Raw genomic sequence first — 19,975 nt, 5'->3', positions numbered from 1 at the left:
AAACTTGCTCACCCAACCTTCTAACCCTTCCTCCAGGTCATTTATAAAAATGACAAACAGCAATGGTCCCAAAACAGATCCTTGCGGAACACCGCTAGTGACGGCACTCCAAGATGAACCTTTGCCATCAACTACTACCCTCTGTCTTCTTCCAGAGAGCCAATTCCTAATCCAAACCTCCAACTCACCCTCAATGCCATATCTCTGTATTTTCTGCAGTAGCCTACCATGGGGGACCTTATCAAACGCCTTACTAAAATCCATATATACCACATCTACCACTTTCCCCTCATCTACCTCCTTAGTCACCTTCTCAAAGAATTCAATAAGGTTTGTGAGGCACGACCTGCCCTTCATAAAACCATGCTGACTATCCTTGATCACATCATTCTTATCCAGATGTGCATAAATCCTATCCCTTACAATTCTCTCTAAGACTTTGCCCACAACAGAAGTGAGACTCACTGGCCTATAGTTACTAGGATTATCCCTACTCCCCTTCTTGAACAAGGGAACCACGTTTGCTAGCCTCCAGTCCTCTGGCACTACTCCTGTCGACAAAGAGGACACAAAAATCAAGGCCAATGGCTCTGCAATCTCCTCCCTTGCTTCCCAGAGAATCCTAGGATAAATGCCATCAGGCCCAGGGGACTTATCTATTTTCACCCTTGCCAGAATTTCCAACATTTTCATTGGGGAAAGTGATTAAGCACTCAACAATCCAACACATCCAATACTTTTCAGTAATATCATGAGCGCATTGAAAGTTTGCATATTAAAAGTATTAGTGACAGTGAGAATAGCAGTTTATGAGTGACAAATCACTCCTGCATTGTCACTTTTGCTACTAGTTTCATACTTACTGGACTGCAGTCACAGATTTGATTCTGACCATGCAATACATGATTAGTGGAATGTTTCCTCCATATCAGTTTGTCAAATAGATTATTAAGTCCAGGAATAAGTCGAAATTCTGCTAACATCTTATGAACCTGAAACAGAAAGGAAATTATTCAACTACTGGTCTTGGTCACACTACGAGGTGCTGTTAACTGAGCCAGAGATAGTGCAAGAGTCTTGTGATCAATTACCACTCACTTATCCTTACTACACAAAAACCAAACACATTCAACAAAAATATGGTTCTGAATTTTATAAGTTCCCATTGTACTGAAAAGTAGCATTTGGATTGAGGCAACTTAAGGGGACTTGCTCAACAAACTTTAGAGTCATAGATATAATGGGTTGGCATATGTTCTTAAAGTTGGGGCTTCTGATTTAGCATTATTTCATGTTTTACAGTCATAGATGTACAGCACGGAAACAGACCCTTCGGTCTAATTCGTCCATGCCGACCAGATGTCCCACCCCAAACTCATCCCACCTGCCAACACCCTGCCCATATCTCTCCAAACCCTTCCTATTCATATACCCATCCAAAATGCCTTTTAAATGTTGCAATCATACTAGCCTCCACCACATCTTCTGGCAGCTCATTCCATACACGTACCACCCCCTGCGCGAAAAAGTTGCCCCTTAACTCCCTTTTACATCTTTCCACTCTCACCCTAAGCCTATGCCCTCTAGTTCTGGACTCCCTAACCCCAAGGAAGAGACTTTGTCTATTTATCCTATCCATGCCCCTCAATTTTAAGTTCACCCCTCAGCTTTCGCCGCTCAAGGGAAAACAACCTCTCCCAATATCTCAAATCCTCCAACCCTGGCAACATCCCTGTAAATCTTTTCTGAACCCTTTCAAGTTTCACAACAACCTTCCGATAGGAAGGAGACCAGATTTGCACACAATATCCCAACAGTGGCCTAACCAATGTCCTGCACAGCCACAACATGACTCCACTTTCAAGGAGCTATGAACCTGCACTCCAAGGTCTCTCTGTTCAGCAACAATCCCCAGGACCTTACCATTAAGTGTATAAATCCTGCTAAGATTAGCTTCCCAAAATGCAGCACCTCATATTCATCTAAATTAAACTCCATCTGCCACTCTTCAGGCCATAGGCTCTTCTGATCAAGCTCCTGTTGTAATCAGGACCCTCTTTGTTGTCCACCTCCAATTTTGGTGTCATCTGAAAACTTACAAACTGCCCCTCTTATGCTCACATCCAAATCATTTATGTGAATGACAAAAAGTAGTGAACCTGGACCCAGCACTGATCCTTATGGCACTCCACTGGTCCACACAAGTCCACTAAATTTGTATTGAACCATTTTGAGCAGAGCAACAAGGAGGAGGGCGAAGAGAAGAGAGTTTGCCAGGAAGTTCTTAAGTGGGTGAGATCTAAACCAGAGACCCTATACTGTAGGGCCTCCCATCCACCCACTTTCGTGAACCTTACTAAGAGTCTGTAAACTTAGTATGTTTTCAGGTTTTTTTTCCCCTTTTCTTCTCTTCCTTTAGTCCTGTGTGCACTTTCAGATTAGCAGGGTATGGCTGTTAGGGGAGGTGCATGTTCATCCTGCAGAATGTGGCAAGTGAGAGTCATGACAAGTCTCCGCCAACCATATCTGCGGGAAGTGCACCCAACTCCAGTTCCTCGAAAACACAGAAGGGAACTGGAGCTGAACTATGGATCATTTGGGGGACGAGGGAGAAACTGAGAGGATGTACAGGGAGGTAGTCGTTCCTCAGACACAGGATAAGGACAGCTGGGTTACAGTCGGGGGAGGAAAGGAACCAATAGACAGAGCAGGGATCCCCTGTGTCCATTCCCCTCAGTTTTGGATACTGCAGCTGGGGATGGCCTACCAGGGGAAAGCCATAGCTGCCAGGTCTCTGGCACCGAGCCTTGATCTGTGGCTCAGAAGGGAAGGGAGGAACAATAGAAAAGCACGAGTGGTAGATACTTAATTGGGGACTCAATAGTTAGGTAGATTGAAAGGAGATTTTGTGGTTAGGAACGGGACTGCCAGAAAGTATGTTGCCGATTGGGTTTACACAATTCTGAAGGGGGAGGATGAGCAGCCAGAAATCGTGGTACATATTGGCACCAATTATATAGCCAGGTAAGGGACTGAGGATCTGAAAATTGAGCTAGATTGGAAGCTACAGAGCAGCACGTGTAGCAATCTCAAGTTTGCTACCCATACCACGAGATAGTGAGGTGAGGAATGGTCAGCGAATGCAGCTTAACACATGGCTGTGAGGATGGTGCAGGAAGGAGGGCTTCAGATATTTAGACCACTGGGATGCCTTCTGGGGAAGGTGGGACCTGTACAACAAGGACAGGTTGCACCTGAACTGGAGGACACACATGTGCTGGGTGGGAGATTTGCTCATGTGGTCCAGGAGGGTTTAAATTAGTTTGGCAGGCGGGGGTGGGACCAGAGCTACATATCTGAGGGGGTTAGTTGTATATGGGGCTGTGATAGGATGTAGTGAATCTATCAGGAAGGTTTTGCATGTTATGAAACAAAGGAATCGGTTAAAATGTGCCTGCTTTAATGCAAGGAGTGGGAGAAATAAGAGTGATGAACTTAGAGCATGGATCAGTACTTGGGACTATGATGTTGTGGCCATAACGGAGACGTGGGTTTCAGAGGGGCAGGAATAGTTGCTAGATGCTCCAGGGTTTAGAACATTTAAAAAGAACAGGTAGGGTGGAAAGAGGAGGAGACGTAGCATTGCTAATTAGAGAGTGCATCACAGCTACAGAAACAAAGGTTGTCAAGGAAGATTTGTCTAATGAGTCAGTATGGGTTGAAGTTAGGAACAGCAAAAGAGGGTTTTCTATAGATCCCCAAATAGCAGTAGGGAGATCGAAGTCATAGGCTGGCAGATTTTGGAAAAAATGCAGATGAAGCAGGGTTATTAGGTAACTTCAACTTTCCCAATATTGACTGGACCCTCCTTAGCTCCATCCTAACTATCTGCATTTTGTCAGGCGTGCTCTGGAGGGTTTCCTTACTCAGTATGTAAACCGGCCAACGAGGGGCGAGGCCATTTTGGGTTTATTACTTGGCAATGAGCCAGGACAGATGTCAGATCTCGTGGCGGGAGAACACTTTAGTGACAGGGACCATAATTGCCTCATTTACCATAGCCATGGAGAGGGTAAGGAGCTGTTACCGTGGGAAGATATTTAATTGGGGAAAAGGAAATTATGACGCTATCAGACAAGTAGTGCAGATTAGGAGCAAGGGCACAACAAATATGTGCAGACTGTTTAAGGAGCAGTTGTTGCGTGTGATGCATAAGTTTGTTCTTCTGAGACAGGCAAGGAGGGGTAAGATTAAGGAGCCTTGGATGACGAGAACAGAGTAACTTTGTGTCAAAAGGAAGGCAGCAGCATACGTAAGATGGAAGAAGCAAGGGTCTAGCACAGTTTTAGAGGATTACAGGCTTACTAGAAAGGAGCTCAGTAATGGACTGAAGAGAGCCAGGAGGCGGCATGAGAAAGGCTTAGTAGGAAGGATTAGGGAGAAACCAAAGGCATCTTACTCATACGTGAGGAGTAAGAGAATGATCAGGGAGAAGGTAGGGCTGATCAGGGATAGAGTAGGGAATTTGTGCGTGGAGTCTGAGCAGACAGGGGAAGCCCTAAATGAAATTTTTGCTTCAGTTTTCACTAGAGAAAGGAACCTTGTTGTGAATGAAACCTTTGAGGAGCTGGGAAATAATCAGTCTTGATCTGTTCAAGCCTAAGTTAATGTTCTGGAAATTTTGGCAAACATGAAGATTTATAAGTCCCCAGGGCCAGACCAAATTTATCCTAGGCTGCTCTGGGAAGCGAGAAAAGAGGTTGCTAAGCCCCTGGCGAAGATCTTTGCTTCCTCACTCTCTCAGAGAGTCATCCCGGAGAATTGGAGGGAGAAGAATGTTGTTATTCTTTTCAAGGGTAAAAGGGAAATCCCTGGCAATTGCAGACCAGTCAGTCTTACACCTGTGGTCAGTAAGTTGTTGGAAAGAATTCTGAGGCATAGGATTTGACTATTTGGCAAAGGCAGTCAGCATGACTTGGCGAGGAGCATGTCATGCCTCACAAATCTTTGAGTTCTTTGAGGATGTGACAAGACAGGTCGATGAAGGTCGAGCAGTGGATGCGATGTATATGGATTTCAGCAAGGCACTTGATAAGGTTCCCCATGGTGGGCTCATTCATAAAGTCAGGAAGTATGGGATACAGGGAGCTTTGGCTACCTGGATTCAGAATTGGTTGGTTGACAGAAGACAAACAGTGGTTGTAGATGGAAAGTATTCTGTCTGGAGGTCAGTGGTGAGTGGTGTCCACAAGGCTCTGTTCTTGGGTGTCAGCTCTTTGTAGTTTTTAATAAATGACTTGGATGAGGTGGTTAAGGGGTGGGGTTAGTAAATTTGCCAATGACACAAAGGATGGAGATATAGTTGATATTGAGGGCTCTTGCAGGCTGCAGCACAACATAGACAGGATGCAGAGCTGGGCTGTGAACAGGCAGACAGGGTTTAATCTGGATAAATGCGAAGTGATGCATTTTGGAAGGTCGAACTTGAATGCTGAATATAGGATTAAAGACACGATTCTTGGCAATGTGGAGGAACAGAGGGATCTTGGTATTCAACTGCATATATCCCTCAAAGTTGCCACGCAAGTGGATAGGGTTGTTAAGAAAGCATATGGTGTTTTGGCTTTCGTTAACAGGGGGATTGAGTTTAAGAGCTGTGAGATATTGCTGCAGCTCCATAAAACCCTGGTGAGACCACACTTGGAATATTGTGTCCAGTTCTGGTTGCCCTACTATAGAAAAGATACGGAGACTTTGGACAGGGTGCAAACAAGGTTTACCAGGATGCTGCCTGGACTGGAAGGCTTGTCTTCTGAAGAGAGGTTGACTTAGCTCGGACTTTTTTCTCTGGAGGGGAGGAGGAGGGAGGAGGGGGGGGGGGGGGGGGGGGGGAGGAGGAGGAAGGGGGGGGGGGAGGAGGAGGAAGAAGAAGGAGGAGGAAGAAGAAGGAGGAGGAAGAAGAAGGAGGAGGAAGAAGAAGGAGGAGGAAGAAGAAGGAGGAGGAAGAAGGAGGAGGAGGAAGAAGGAGGAGGAGGAAGAAGGAGGAGGGGGAAGAAGGAGGAGGGGGAAGAAGGAGGAGGGGGAAGAAGGAGGAGGGGGAAGAAGGAGGAGGGAGGAGGAGGAGGAAGAGGACTGGTGACCTGATCAAGGTATACAAGGTAACGAGAGGCATGGATATAGTCAATACCCAGAGAATTTTCCCCTGGGCAGGAGTGATTGGCACTAGGGCTCATAGTTTTAAGGTGTTAGGAGGACGGTATAGAGGGGACGTCAGAGGTAGGTTCTTTACGCGGAGAGCTGTGAATGCATGGAATGCGTTACCAGAGGTGGTGATGGAAGCAGAATCATTAGGGGCATAGAGACGACTGCTAGACATGCACATGGATAGCAGGAATTGAGAGGTGCATAGGTTAGGTTATTTTATTTTAGATTAAGAATAATCCTCGGCACAACATTGTGGGCCAAACGGCTTGTTCTGTGCTGTACTTTCCTATACTCTATGGTCTATTATGATCTTTAACATTTTAACCAGAGATGGTTAACATTTTGTTTGAAATTGACAAAGTTTGAAATTCCAGTTCCTAAATAAAGAGTGGAGAAAGGGTGATAGAAGCAAGTGAAAGGGAGCAGAGTTGAAAATAATTGGAACGCTAGCTGTGAAACTGACAAGAGTTACATCATGATTGGTTGAAAATCTAGTTTAAATCCAGCAAATGTTGGGCAACTAAGATAGTCTTTTTTGAAAGGAAAGCTAGTGAAGATTCGAATAAAGAATCCAAATGGCTGTTTCGTGAAGTTCCAAAAGCTGAACTCTGCCACTTGGCATAACGTTTATTTCTTTCAATACTAGCCACTGCCTGTCCACAATCTTAGCTTTTAATGTATTTTCAGTCCACAGTCAATTTACCCTCCAACCTTCAGTGGAAATACAATACTAAGCAAAGCAATTTAGTATTGTGACCATTGGTTTTACTGAGTTAACCTGGATGAATATGCCAGCACCCTCAGGCTAGCAACAAGCTTAACAGACTGGGTCCCAGCCAGCTACTGACATTGAAAAATACTTCAATGATAGAGCATGCAAGATCAATTGGAGCTTCTGGCTGCTGACAATGAGCAAATGCTAAAACTTGTTCATTTAGATGGGTCACTCAGATTTCTTGCTCCATGACCAAAAATGCAGTAGATTCTCTCAACATGCAAAAAGCTTCAATATTGTATTTTGCAAATAATTGTAATTTCAATGACCTTACAAAATCTCCAATCTAGCACTAGATTTCAATATACCTTCAACACAGGAAACCTGTAGTTTAATAATTGCTGGTGTACCACCACCATACCACCACTTTGTCCATAATATTGCTACAGTGGTATCAGATAGAATGCAGCATTATTACAGGCTACAATCATAAAATATATTAAAACAACAGCACCTGCTGAAAGAATGTGGGGCTCAGCAACTATGTTTGTGCTAGCTTGTTCCTCATAAGATAGAGAAACAGAATCATGTCATCTGGACCATCGAATCTGCTCCTAACTGCCAAGTGAACATTCATATTAACCCGAAGAGAATACTGAACTAGGAGCCTTAAGTCCCTTTGTGCATCAGATTTCCAAAGAAGTTCATGTTTAAAGTAGACTATGCCTCTATTCTTCCTACCAGAGCGCACAACCTCTCACTCTGCTAAGTCTTTGCCCACTCTCCTTGCCTGTCCAAACCCTTTTGCAGCATTCCTGCTTTCTCAACACTACCTGTCCCTCAACCTTCATGTCATCTGCAAACTTCACAATCCCTTTGTTCCTTTATCCATATCGTTAATGCATAACGAGAAGTTGTGCTCCCAACCTGGATTCCAATGGAAGTAGACTAGTCATGAGCTGCCATCCTGAAAATGATCCCTTTATCCATTCTCTGCTTTCTGTCAGTCAGCAAATCCTCTACTCATGACCCTAACACCATTGGCTCTTACCTCTTAAGAGTTGCCTGTCTGGCATTTTATTAGAGGCCTTCTGGAAATCCATCAGATCACATCCACTGACTCTTTTGTCTAACTTGCTCATCTCCTCAAAGAATTAGGGCATCACTGATTCAGTGGTTAGCAGTGCTGCCTCAGTGCCAGGGACCTGGGTTCGACTTCAGCTTTGGCTAACTGTCTGTGTAGAGTTTGTACATATTTCCTCTGATGGTCCAAAGATGTGCAGGTTAGACATATCAACCATGGAAAATTGCACCACAGTGCTCAGGGAATGTGCAGGCTACATGGGTTAGCCATGATAAATATGGTGTTACAGGGATCGAGTGGAGTCTGGTTCTGAATGGGATGTTCTTCAGGGGGTCAGTGCAGACTGAACGGGCTGAATGACCTCTTTCTGCACTGTAGGGTTTCAATGAAAATCATAACATTTGTCAGGCATGACCTCCACTCGACCCAACTTGATTCAGCCCGACTTTACTGTAGACTTTTACATATTCCTAAATCTCGTCCTTAACAATGGAGTCAAAATCTTAGCAATAACAGATAAAAAGTTAACTGGCCTACAGTTTTGTCTTCTGTCTCCCTTCCCTTAAACATCGGCATAACATTAGCCATTTTCCAGTCCTCTGGCACCCTCCCTGACTCCAGTGATTCTTCAAAGATCACCAATGCCTCTACAACTTCCTCAGCTGTCTCCTTTAGAACACTGGTGTATCCAACTGGCTCAGCCAATTTATCAACCTCCAGATCTTTCAGCTTTCTCAGAACCTGCTTCTTAGTGATGGTCACTACACTACAGGATGGTTTTGAAGGTAATAATCCACTCGCTGAGTAAGAAGCCAGGAAATTCAGCCCCCAACCATGATTTCCATCCTTCCCCTGTGACTGTCTTCCTTAAAATCTCCAAAAGCACCATAGCTCCAGGCCTCAGGCTGAGTTAAACTGCATACATTATGCTGCTTACAACTGTGCTGAGGGAGGAGATTCCCGGAAATACATCCAGGTAAGTTACTTGGGTGGAACTGAGAAATAAGAAAAAAGGGATGATCACCTTATTGGGATTGCATTATAGATCCCCTAATAGTCAGAGGGAAATTGAGAACCAAACTTGTTAGGAGATCTCAGCTATCTGTAAGAATAATAGGATGTTTATGGTAGGGGATTTTAACTTTCCAAACATAGACTGGGACTGTCATAGTGTTAAGGGTTCAGATGGAGAGGAATTTCTTAAGTGTGTACAAGACAATTTTCGGATTTAGTATGTGGATGAACCTACTAGAGAAGGTGCAAAACTTGACCTACTCTTGGGAAATAAGGCAGGGCAGGTGACTGAGGTGTCAGTGCGAGGGGAATTTGGGACAGCAACCATAATTCTATTAGATTTAAAATAGTGATGGAAAAGGATAGACCAGATCTAAAAGTTGAAGTTCTAAATTGGAGAAAGGCCAATTTTGACGGTATTAGGCAAGAACTTTCAAAAGCTGATTGGGGGCAGATGTTCGCAGGTAAAGAGACGACTGGAAAATGGGAAGCCTTCAGAAATGAGATAACAAGAATCCAGAAAAAAGTATATTCCAGTCAGGGTGAAAGGAAAGGCTGGTAGGTATTGGGAATGCTGGATGACTAAAGACTGTGGGTTTGGTTAAGAAAAAGGAGGAAGCATATGTAAGGTATAGACAGGATATTCTGAGTGAGTCCTTAAAAGAGTACAAAGGAAGTAGGAGTATACTTAGGAAGGAAATCAGGAAGGCAAAACGGGGACATGAGATAGCTTTGGCAAACAGAATTAAGGGGAATCCCAAAGGGTTTTTAGAAATACGGAGAGAATAGGGCCCCTCAAAGATCAGCAAGGCGGCCTTTGTGTGGAGCCGCAGAAAATGGGGAAATACTGAATGAATATTTTGCATCAGTATTTACTGTGGAACAGAATATGGAAGATACAGACTGTAGGGAAATAGATGGTAACATCTTGCAAAATGTCCAGACTACAGAGGAGGAAGTGCTGGATGTCTTGAAACGGGTAAAGGTGGATAAACCCCCAGGTGTACCCGAGAACTCTGTGGGAAGCTAGAGAAGTGATTGCTGGGACTCTTGCCAAGATATTTGTATCACTGATAGTCACAGGTAAGGTGCCGGAAGACTGGAGGCTGGCAAACGTGGTGCCATTGTTTAAGAAGGGTGGTAAGGACAAGCCAGGGAACTATAGACCAGTGAGCCTGACCTCGGTGGTGGGCAAGTTGTTGGGAGGGAATCCTGAGGGACAGGATGTACATGTATTTGGAAAGACAAGGACTGATTAGGGATAGTCAACATGGCTTTGTGCGTGGGAAATCATGTCTCACAAACTTGATTGAGTGTTTGAAGAAGTAACAAAGAGGATTGATGAGGGCAGAGTGGTAGATGTGATCCATCTGGACTTCAGTAAGACGTTCAACAAGGTTCCCCATGGGAGACTGATTAGCAAGATTAGATCTCATCAAATACAGGGAGAACTAGCCATTTGGATACAGAACTGGCTCAAAAGATAGAAGACAGTGGTGGTGGAGGGTTGTTTTTCAGACTGGAGGCCTGTGACCAGTGGAGTGCCACAAGGATCGGTGCTGGGCCCTCTACTTTTTGTCATTTACATAAATGATTTGGATGCGAGCATAAGAGGTACAGTTAGTAAGTTTGCAGATGACACCAAAATTGGAGGTGTAGTGGACAGTGAAGAGGGTTACCTCAGATTACAATAAGATCTGGACCAGATGGGCTGAGAAGTGGCAGATGGAGTTTAATTCAGATAAATGTGAGGTGCTGCATTTTGGGAAAGCAAATCTTACCATTAAGTGTATAAGCCCTGCCTAAGGTCCTAGGGAGTGTTGCTGAACAAAGAGACCTTGGAGTGCAGGTTCATAGCTCCTTGAAATTAGAGTCGCAGGTAGATAGGATAATGAAGGCGGCAATTGGTATGCTTTCCTTTATTGGTCAGAGTATTGAGTACAGGAGTTGGGAGGTCTTGTTGCGGCTGTACAGGACATTGGGTTAGGCCACTGTTGGAATATTGCATGCAATTCTGGTCTCCTTATCAGAAAGATATTGTGAAATTTGAAAGGGCTCAGAAAAGATTTACAAGGATGATGCCAGGGTTGGAGGATTTGAGCTATCGGGAGAGGCTGAACAGGCTGGGGCTGTTTTCCCTGGAGCATCGGAGGCTGAGGGGTGACCTTATAGAGGTTTACAAAATTATGAGGGGCATGGATAGGGTGAATAGACACAGTCTTTTCCCTGGGGTCGGGGAGTCCAGAACTAGAGGGCATAGGTTTAGGGTGAGAGGGGAAAGATATAAAAGAGACCTAAGGGGCAACTTTTTCACACAAGGGGTGGTACATGTATGGAATGAGCTGCCAGAGGAAGTGGAGGCTGGTACAATTGCAACATTTAAGAGGCATTTGGATGGGTATATGAATAGGAAGGGTTTGGAGGGATATGGGCCGGGTGCTAGCAGGTGGGACTAGATTGGGTTGGGATGTCTGGTTGGCATGGACGAGTTGGACCAATCTCTATGCTTAGTATTTTCCGATCTCAGACAGGTTTAGTGAACTAAAGGTACAGAACTGCCTGTGATTGGAGAAGCAACAATCTTCTAATATACTTGTCTGTACTTTGAACAAAGATTTGATGGTCCAGATAGGACTCTTCAGCTCAGATCACTTACTGGAAAAGCTGGTTTGAGGTAATGCTATTGAAGGTGCCCTGGTGAGTTGCTGCAGTGAATCACTGAACCAGTGAGTAAAGGAACTGAATGTTGAAGGCAATGGATGGGGTACTGGTCAAGCAGACCTCTTGGCCATAGCTGGTGTCAAACATCTTCAATGCCACTGCAGCCGCATATATTCATACAATTGAACAGTACTCAAACTCCTGCTTACGTCTTACACGTTATGGACATGCACTGGAGAGACAGGTAACAAGTTATTTGCTGTAGAATTCACAGCCTCCAACTTATTTTTATGACCACAACATTTAAATCTATTGTCCAGTACAATTTCTTGTCAAGAGTAACTCTCCAGATGTTGGTCAAAGAGAATTAAGTGATGGTGATCCCTCTGCACATGGAGAAATATTTAGATTCTTCTTCATTGGGAATGGACGTCGCCTAGGATTGTGGAGTGTGCAGTGCTCTCAAAAAGGGAAAAGAAAAATTTAAACACAGAAGCTTGATGAAATTTGTGCCAGAGGTTACCAACCTGATTTCGCTGCCTTCCCATTAGTAGTACACACAACACATACAGGACTTCCACTTTGTACATTATCTCATGCATGATCTTCATGGACTGTGGGAGCCGACTCCTCAACTGGCTGGCGGCCAGTACACTCTCATCTGCAGACTCTAAACACAGAAAATGTAGTTTAAATTAAGCTTCAATTTTCCTTCCTGTTCCTCCAAAATCCAAGTGCATTGTCTTATAAACACTCCTCCCTACATCCCTAAACACGTCCAAACACTTGCATACTACCTGTATAATAGGATATCATTTTCTCCTCAATGCACTCGTATTTTTACAAAAACACAATGGCGCTATAACTTGACCATTACGAGAGGGAACTTGCCTTCTCATGTATTCTTTGACCTTAATGCTGCTGTTATGGACTTTTATTCTTCATCTTGATTTTCTAAGATGCCCAGTTTAAAAAACACTGCAATTTATTTTGATTAATTAATGCAAACAATGAATGGACACACCTCAGAATGCATAGAATCTTACAATACACTAAGACAATTCTGACCACTGAGCCGGTGCCCTTTTTAGTTCCATACCAATTCAGTCCCTATCAGCAGTTGATGTACCTACACCACATGAAATGGTTTAAGTTGGTGATTCACTGCTCTGTTCTTAATACAGTTAGGTATGAAGTATAAATACTGGCTTTGACAATAATGCTAACATCCAATGAAAATGTTTCTTCCCCATAATTCAATCCATTTGACCTCCAATTGCCTGAAGTTTGCGATTGAATCTGATTCAATTATCCTTTACAGCAGTGCATATTAGACCTTAACCACCCTCTGGATAAAAAAAAATTTCTCATTTCCCCTTTAGCTCTTGTGCCAATATTTAAAATTTCTATCCTCTTGTTACTGTCACACGAGCCAGTAGAAAGCTTTTCCCTTCTCAAAGGTCAATTTTGAAATACTTGTTTTAGGACGTAGGTTCGCTTGCTGAGCTGGAAGGTTCATTTTCAGACATTTGGTCACCATACCAGGTAACATCTTCAGTGAGCCTCCGGATGAAACACTGGTGGTGTAGCCCGCTTTCTACATATATGTTTGTGTTTCCTTGGGTGGTGATGTCATTTCCTGCTCGTTTGGATCCAACTAGAACTCTAACAAACATCGACTTGGATCCCATTTACCACCCTTTGAGAAAAAGAACAGGAAATGCCATACTCTCTCCTCGGCTAATATATTCTGGAGTTGTGCTCACAATACTCCAAATGGGACCTAATCAAGGTTTTGTTTGGCTGCAGCATAACTTCTACATCCTTAAACTCAAATTTTCAAGATATAAAGGCTAGTATTTCATTAGCTTTCCTTCCTACCTTTTACACCTGATTGCGGCATTTTAAAAACCTACATACCTAAAACACACCTTAACCAACAACCTTCAAAATCTCTTTGGACGTGCACTGCATTAAACTTCATCTAGAAAGTACCCTGATCTATCCTTTCTCTGTCCAAATTGGATAACCTCACACCTGGTTACACTGAACTCCACCTGCCACAGTTATGTCCATTCACTCAGTCTATCAATATCCCTCTAATGTTATGCTATATAATCAACACTCTCGACAATGCTGCCTGTCATTTGGATTTATGACTTTCTGTGCAATTATCCCAGTCCCTAATAAAAGGAGGATAATTGAGGTGCTAGCAAATCCTTTTGGGATACCAATTGAATGCCTAACCAATATCCCTACTTTATCATCTGTTATTCAACTTCCTAGCCATGACCTTTGCAGCAGCAGCAGCTTAATACCTCAGTTAAAACACAGAAAAATGTGCGCAGAACAACCATTCAGTCCTTTAATCCTGCTCGGTCATTCATTATGACCATGGCCAATTATCAAATTCAGTATCCTATTCCCACTTTCACCCCGTACCCTTCGATCCTTTTAGCTCCAAGAATAATATCTAACACATTCCTAAAAATACTCAATGTTCTAGCCTCTCTTGCTTTTTGTGGGAGAAATTCCATAGGGCACATACACTGAAGAAATTTCTGAGTCCTAATTGTCCTAGCTCATATCCTTAGACTGTGAACTCCTTACTCTAGACCCTCCGGTCATTGCGAACATCCTTCCTGCATTTACCATCTGCTTCTGCTAAATATTTATAGGGGTTTTTTTAATAAGATCGCCCTCACCCTCCTAAACACCAGTGAATATTGCTCTGACCAAACCAGTCTCTATTCATATACGCAAGTCCTGCCAACCAAGTAATGAACCGGGTAAATGTTCACAGCCCACCCTCTATAGCCAGAATATCATTCCTCTGATAAGGAGGTCAAATCTGCACAATACTCCATTGGTGTATTGCTGCACTGCTGCACTCCATTGCTGCACAACTGCAGCAAGATATTTCTGTTCCTGTACCCTAATCCTCTCACTATAAGTGAACACCATTTCCATGCATATTTACTTTCATCATGTCTTCTGCCTCCAGGTTCAATTCACCTAATCCTTCTTTTACTATTTATTTGCCTTTCGAAACTTTGGAATTCCATCTTTAGTTGGCTCTCAGTCTCTTTTCATGCACCCTCCTAGTCTCTCATATTTGAGCCAAAAGCCATTGCATCGTTGGTCCCTTCACTTGTCAGTACCAGATGTATTAGAAATTGGGTGCAATCGCAACGAGCTGTGCAAATTACCTGTGCTACTGCTCTGGTCAGGTTCCTCAGTGGCCATGTGCATTAATGCATCAAGGACCAATGCATTGTCCAGCCACGCATACCATTCCTCTAGCTCCTGTAAGAAGTTTGAAGTACCAGTCGTCTCAGAGACCTTCCGTGTTGCCAATTTACACAATCGCTCAATAAATCCAGGAATATTCAACAAGGTAACTAGGTTGGGATGAAAAGAGGTCATATCTTATTGCACGAGTTACAATTCCCTTAGGTGCAGAATGTACTTCAAACATACAAAAATAAAGTACGAATAACAAAAATAAACTGACAATTGCACACAGTTTCCAGTTCTGATAATTATAGGTTCACTCTTTCAAAATGACGCCATCACATAAGCTAGGCAAAGACCACCTCCAACAAGAGAAAATCACAACATTCAAAAAGGCACAACCATCACTGAATGCCCCACTACCAATATCCTGGAGTTATCATTGTTCAGAAACTTAATTGGACCAATCATATAAATACTGTGTTTAAAAGAATAGATAAAAGAATTGGAATTCTGAGACATGTCTCACCATTGTCCTAAAGGCTGTCCACTATCTACAAAGCAAAGTTCAGGAGTATGATGAAATACTTTCTTGTTGCATTAATATTGCAAGATAAAGTAGCCCCCATGATCTGCCCTCCCATCCATCAATTGCAACATACACTCCCTCCACCACTGATGTTCAATAGCAGCAGTGTACACCACCTACAAGATGCACTACACCATTTCACCAAGGCTCCCTAAACAGCACCTTCCAAACCATCAATTTATGCTACCCAGAAAAACAAAGGCCTGAGGTACTTGGGAACAGTACAACCTGTAAGTTCCCCTCCAAATCACACCATCCTGACTTGGAACTCCATCACTGTTCCTTCAGTATCACTGGGTCAAAATTCTGGAACACTGTCCATAACACTGTAGGTGCCCTATATCACACCAGTTGGTTCAAGAAGTTATGGCTCACTAATAAGTTCTCAAGGGGTGAGCAGATGCTGAATGTGCCATGAATCCTCACATTCAAAGAATGAAAAGCATTAGTGGAAAACACAAACTGATTCCACAACAAAGTTAAGTAAGCCAAACTCCTTCAGAGGTCTTCCATTTTGCTTCATTTCAGTTTGAGCAGTGAAGACTGGGCGTTTTTGTTTTTTTCTTCTTAGTTTTTACATTGATATAGGCATTACTGGCTCAGCCAGCATTTATTTGTCAACCCCTATTTGCCCAGAGGACAATTAAGCGTCAACTTGGACTCACATTGTCATAAGAAATACAAATAGGTGCTTTGGCCCCTCAAGCTTGCCCCTCCATTCAACAGCATCATGGCAGATCCAACATTCCTCTTGTCCACTTTCCTGCCATTCCCTGTAGCCCTAGATTCCCCTACTGTTCAAGAATCTATTAGGAGAAAGTGAGGACCGCAGATGTTGGAGATCAATGTAGAGTGAGAGGTGCTAGAAAAAACACAGGCAGCATCAGAGCAGAAGAATCGACATTTCAAGCATAAGCCCTTCATCAAGGGCTTATGCTTGAAATGTCGATTCTTCTGCTCCTCGGATGTTCAAGAATCTACGTCAGGCTTCACTATACACAAGGACTCTGCACCCACAACACTGAAATTGACACACCCCTTTACTGAGACTATACCCTCTAATCCTACCCTCTCGAGGAGGTAGAAAACATCCTCACATTTATCCTGTTAAGCCCCTTATGAATCCTATGTTTCAACAAAATAACTTCTTGTTCTAAATTCTAATGAGTATAGTTCCAACCTGTTAAGCCTTTGTTTGTGTAAGACAATCCCTCCTTTACCAACTATCCTCCTAGGTGAACTTTCTCTGATCTGCCTCCACTGAAATGAATCTTTCCTTCAATAAAGGGTCCAAAACTGTTCAACACTCCAGATGTAGCCTCACCAGCACCTTTTACAGCTACACTAAGACTTCCCTACTCTTGTACTCCAACCCTTTGAATTAAGGGCTAACATTCCATTGCTTTCCTGATTACATGTAGGGCAGACCAGGCAAGGATGGCAGATTTCCCTCTTTAAAGCAGATAGGTTTCTAAAATAATTGATAATGATTACATGGTTGCCATTATATTAGTTCTTTCATTCCAGATATTTATAGAATTCAAATTTCACCATCTGACATGATGGGATTCAAACCCACGTCCCCAGAACATCAGCCTGGGTTGCTAGATTACGAGTCCAGTGACATTTTCACCTCATCACTGTCTCCAATATTTGGGAAGCAGTTAAAAATGAGAAAGACAAAGAGCAAAAAGCATATTAATCATTAACTAGGCCAAATAGGACCGAAGATTATGCAATTTTTTGACGCATTGCATCATTCAAGAGATACTATGCACGTGTAAGTGGAGGGTAACACCAGAAAGCCTGTTTCCTTACCTTGGTTGATTTCAGCTCGTGACGGGCCTGCAGATTTCTTCTGCTGTGCATTTTTGGCAAGTAGTGTATGCTTGTCATCATTTCCTGTATCCAGCTCAGAGATAGTGACTGACAGAATTCGGCAGAAATTCGCAAGTTGCTGTTGATCAAAACTGGCCACTAGGTTTGCAAGATTTGGGATATCTTCCAGTTGTATCATCTCCTTGAAGGAACAAGATGATGCCAAAGTTAACAGCTAGTACTCCTGTACCCAAAATGTTAGGTTATAAGACACAAAGATTCCCTGAAGGGGGAAAAAAGAACTCTGCAATTTATTTTACATGTCTAATCACAACAACATTAAATTAAACATATCAGCCAAAAATAAAGAAGTGTTTGCATCAGACTATCTTTCATAACTGGAAAAGTGAAAGGAAAGTGAATAAAAGGAAACCAAAGAGGAAGCAAGACCATGAGGAAACAGCAGGAACAAAAACAAATTGCTGCAGAAACTCAGCAGGTCAGGCAGCATCTGAGAGAAACAGTTAACATAGAGTCCAGTGCCTCACCAGAACCCTGTTGTTACTGGACTCAAAACATTAACTCTGCTTTCTCCCCACAGATGCCAGACCTGTTGACATTCTCTAGCAATTTTTTTTTAATCCTAATCTCCAACACTCTCATTTCTTTGTTTTACTGAACAAAGTGCAGGGCCTGGGAAAGGTTTTGCAAAGCTTGTGAAAATATCTAGCACAGGCTTAATGTGCTTAGTAGCCTCTTTCTAAACTGCAAGTAAATTAAGAAAATATATTGAGGCCCAAGCTTGCCCAATGACACCAATCTTTCAACTTTATTTGGTCTTACCAAATGAATGATGGACTCTTTTCTCTACAATCTGTCCCCCCAGAATTCCTAATGTAGACAGGTTCAAAAGTATCAGACTGTTCTCAGTTTATCACAGAATTGACCACAGAAAAGGAAAAGTGCCACAATACTACATTAGGCTTACTGGTAAGAAATGCTGAAAGGATTGGTGAGCTCAACTTTCCAACTTACAGAGCTTGTACCCTACATTGGATGCCATTCATTAAGTCTTTAAGTAGAAAATATCCAAATTCCATCAGAAGCATCAGGAAGAAAACTTGGAAGCAGGTCAGAAGGGTAGATATTGTCTCGGGTGACTAAAAGTTTGATCAAAAAGAGTGGTCTAAAAAGAGAATCTTAAAAAGAGAGGGGTAGAAATGTTTCAGGAGTAAATTCTACATTATGGGGTGATAGAGAAATGAAAATGCTAGAATGGAGGAAGGAAGAGCAGCATAGTGGCAAGAGGCAAGATTATGGAAGTACTATCGCTCTCTTCAAATACAAGCCTCTGAGCAGGACAAACTGACCTTTTTCACTCCCAGGATATCTTCTATAAGTGTAGCAGTCTGCAAAAAGGTCTTTTTATTTGTCATAAGTGTGAAGAGGAATAGCACAAAGTCATTCCGTTCTGAGAGGCGCTTTGTTACTCCATCCGTCTGAAAATAAAAAAAGGATGCTACATCATCCCTTGCCATCAAATACCTTCCCAAATCATGCACACCTCAGTCCAATGACACACGGCAGTTGACCTTAAAGTCTGAGGTTTTTTTTTTGACTACCTACACATCACACCACACCATTTGATACAACCGGTTTTTCAATCTTTGTGAACTCAGCTACCCTCCTCTACTCTGAAAATCAAATGACAGCTCATGGAGAATCTGTCATGGGCTCCACAATAGCTTTAAAATGTGCATTCTGTATTTGATTGTTATGAGGCAGACTTGATTAGGGTGCTGAAAGCGAGGAATCCCTAAGGAGCAACAATCACAAAATGCTAGAATTCACCCTGACGTTTGAGGGGGAGAAGCTTGAATCAGTCGGCAGGCACAGGTGAGTGCAATGCTAGGGAAGCTAAAAGTTCTGAAGGTGGATACATCACCCAGACCAAATGGACTGCACTCCAGGTTTCTGAAGATGGCTGAGGAGATTGTAGAGGCATTGATGATCTTTCAATGATCAATGGGGTCAGTGAAGGTCCCAAACGATTGGAAAATGGCTAATGTTATAACCCTGTTTAAAAAAGGGAGAGAGTATGGGTTGTGGTAGTGGGTGACTTCAAATTTCACCAATATTCACTGAAACTCCCTTAGTGCGAGAGGCAGAATGAGGAGAGATTCTTGAAACATTGAGGAATTAGCCTAGCCAAGTGATCAAAGTTTCAGCGGAGGAGCATTTTGGGAACTGTGATCATAAACCATAAGCTTAAGATAGTTATGGATAAGGATAAGACTAGTTCTCAGGTGAAAGCTAATCACAATAGTACTGGGCAGGAATTGGACAAATTGGACTGGGGGGGGGGGGGGGGGGGGGGTGTGTGTCAATTGCTTGAAGGTCAACCCAGGTCGGACATGTTGGGAGTCTTAAAGACAAAACAGTTGACCGGAATTCAGGACCAGATGCTTTTATGAGCATGAAAAAGAATGTAAAGATTGGGGAAAACTGGATAAACAAGAGATATTGTAAATTTAGTTAAAAATAAAAAGCAAGTGCATACAAGGCTTAGTTAACAAATCAAACATGGCTCTTAAGGAGTCTAAAGAAAGCAAAAAAGAAATTAAAATGAAGAGGGCTTGAACAGGTCATGAAATGT

At 42.8% G+C, this 19,975-nt stretch overlaps 1 protein-coding gene across 2 annotated transcripts in view; it reads right to left on the bottom strand.

The window, feature by feature from the left end:
* The window catches only part of LOC140462789 (short transient receptor potential channel 4-associated protein-like), a 96,071-nt gene that overhangs the window by 40,702 nt on the left and 35,394 nt on the right, over positions 1 to 19,975 (bottom strand). For both annotated transcript variants that reach the window (XM_072556067.1, XM_072556068.1), the window contains 5 exons: positions 18,690 to 18,818; positions 17,320 to 17,521; positions 14,888 to 15,079; positions 12,206 to 12,348; positions 864 to 992 (listed from right to left, as the gene is read on the bottom strand). In XM_072556067.1, coding sequence (XP_072412168.1) covers positions 864 to 992; positions 12,206 to 12,348; positions 14,888 to 15,079; positions 17,320 to 17,521; positions 18,690 to 18,818 — 795 coding nt within the window. The remainder of the gene's footprint in view (positions 1 to 863; positions 993 to 12,205; positions 12,349 to 14,887; positions 15,080 to 17,319; positions 17,522 to 18,689; positions 18,819 to 19,975) is intronic.

This window comes from Chiloscyllium punctatum, chromosome 37, assembly GCF_047496795.1.
Source record: "Chiloscyllium punctatum isolate Juve2018m chromosome 37, sChiPun1.3, whole genome shotgun sequence".
NCBI classification, from domain to species: domain Eukaryota; kingdom Metazoa; phylum Chordata; class Chondrichthyes; order Orectolobiformes; family Hemiscylliidae; genus Chiloscyllium; species Chiloscyllium punctatum.
Note: the sequence above shows the minus strand (reverse complement) of the source record. Positions and strands in the feature narration are given on the sequence as shown.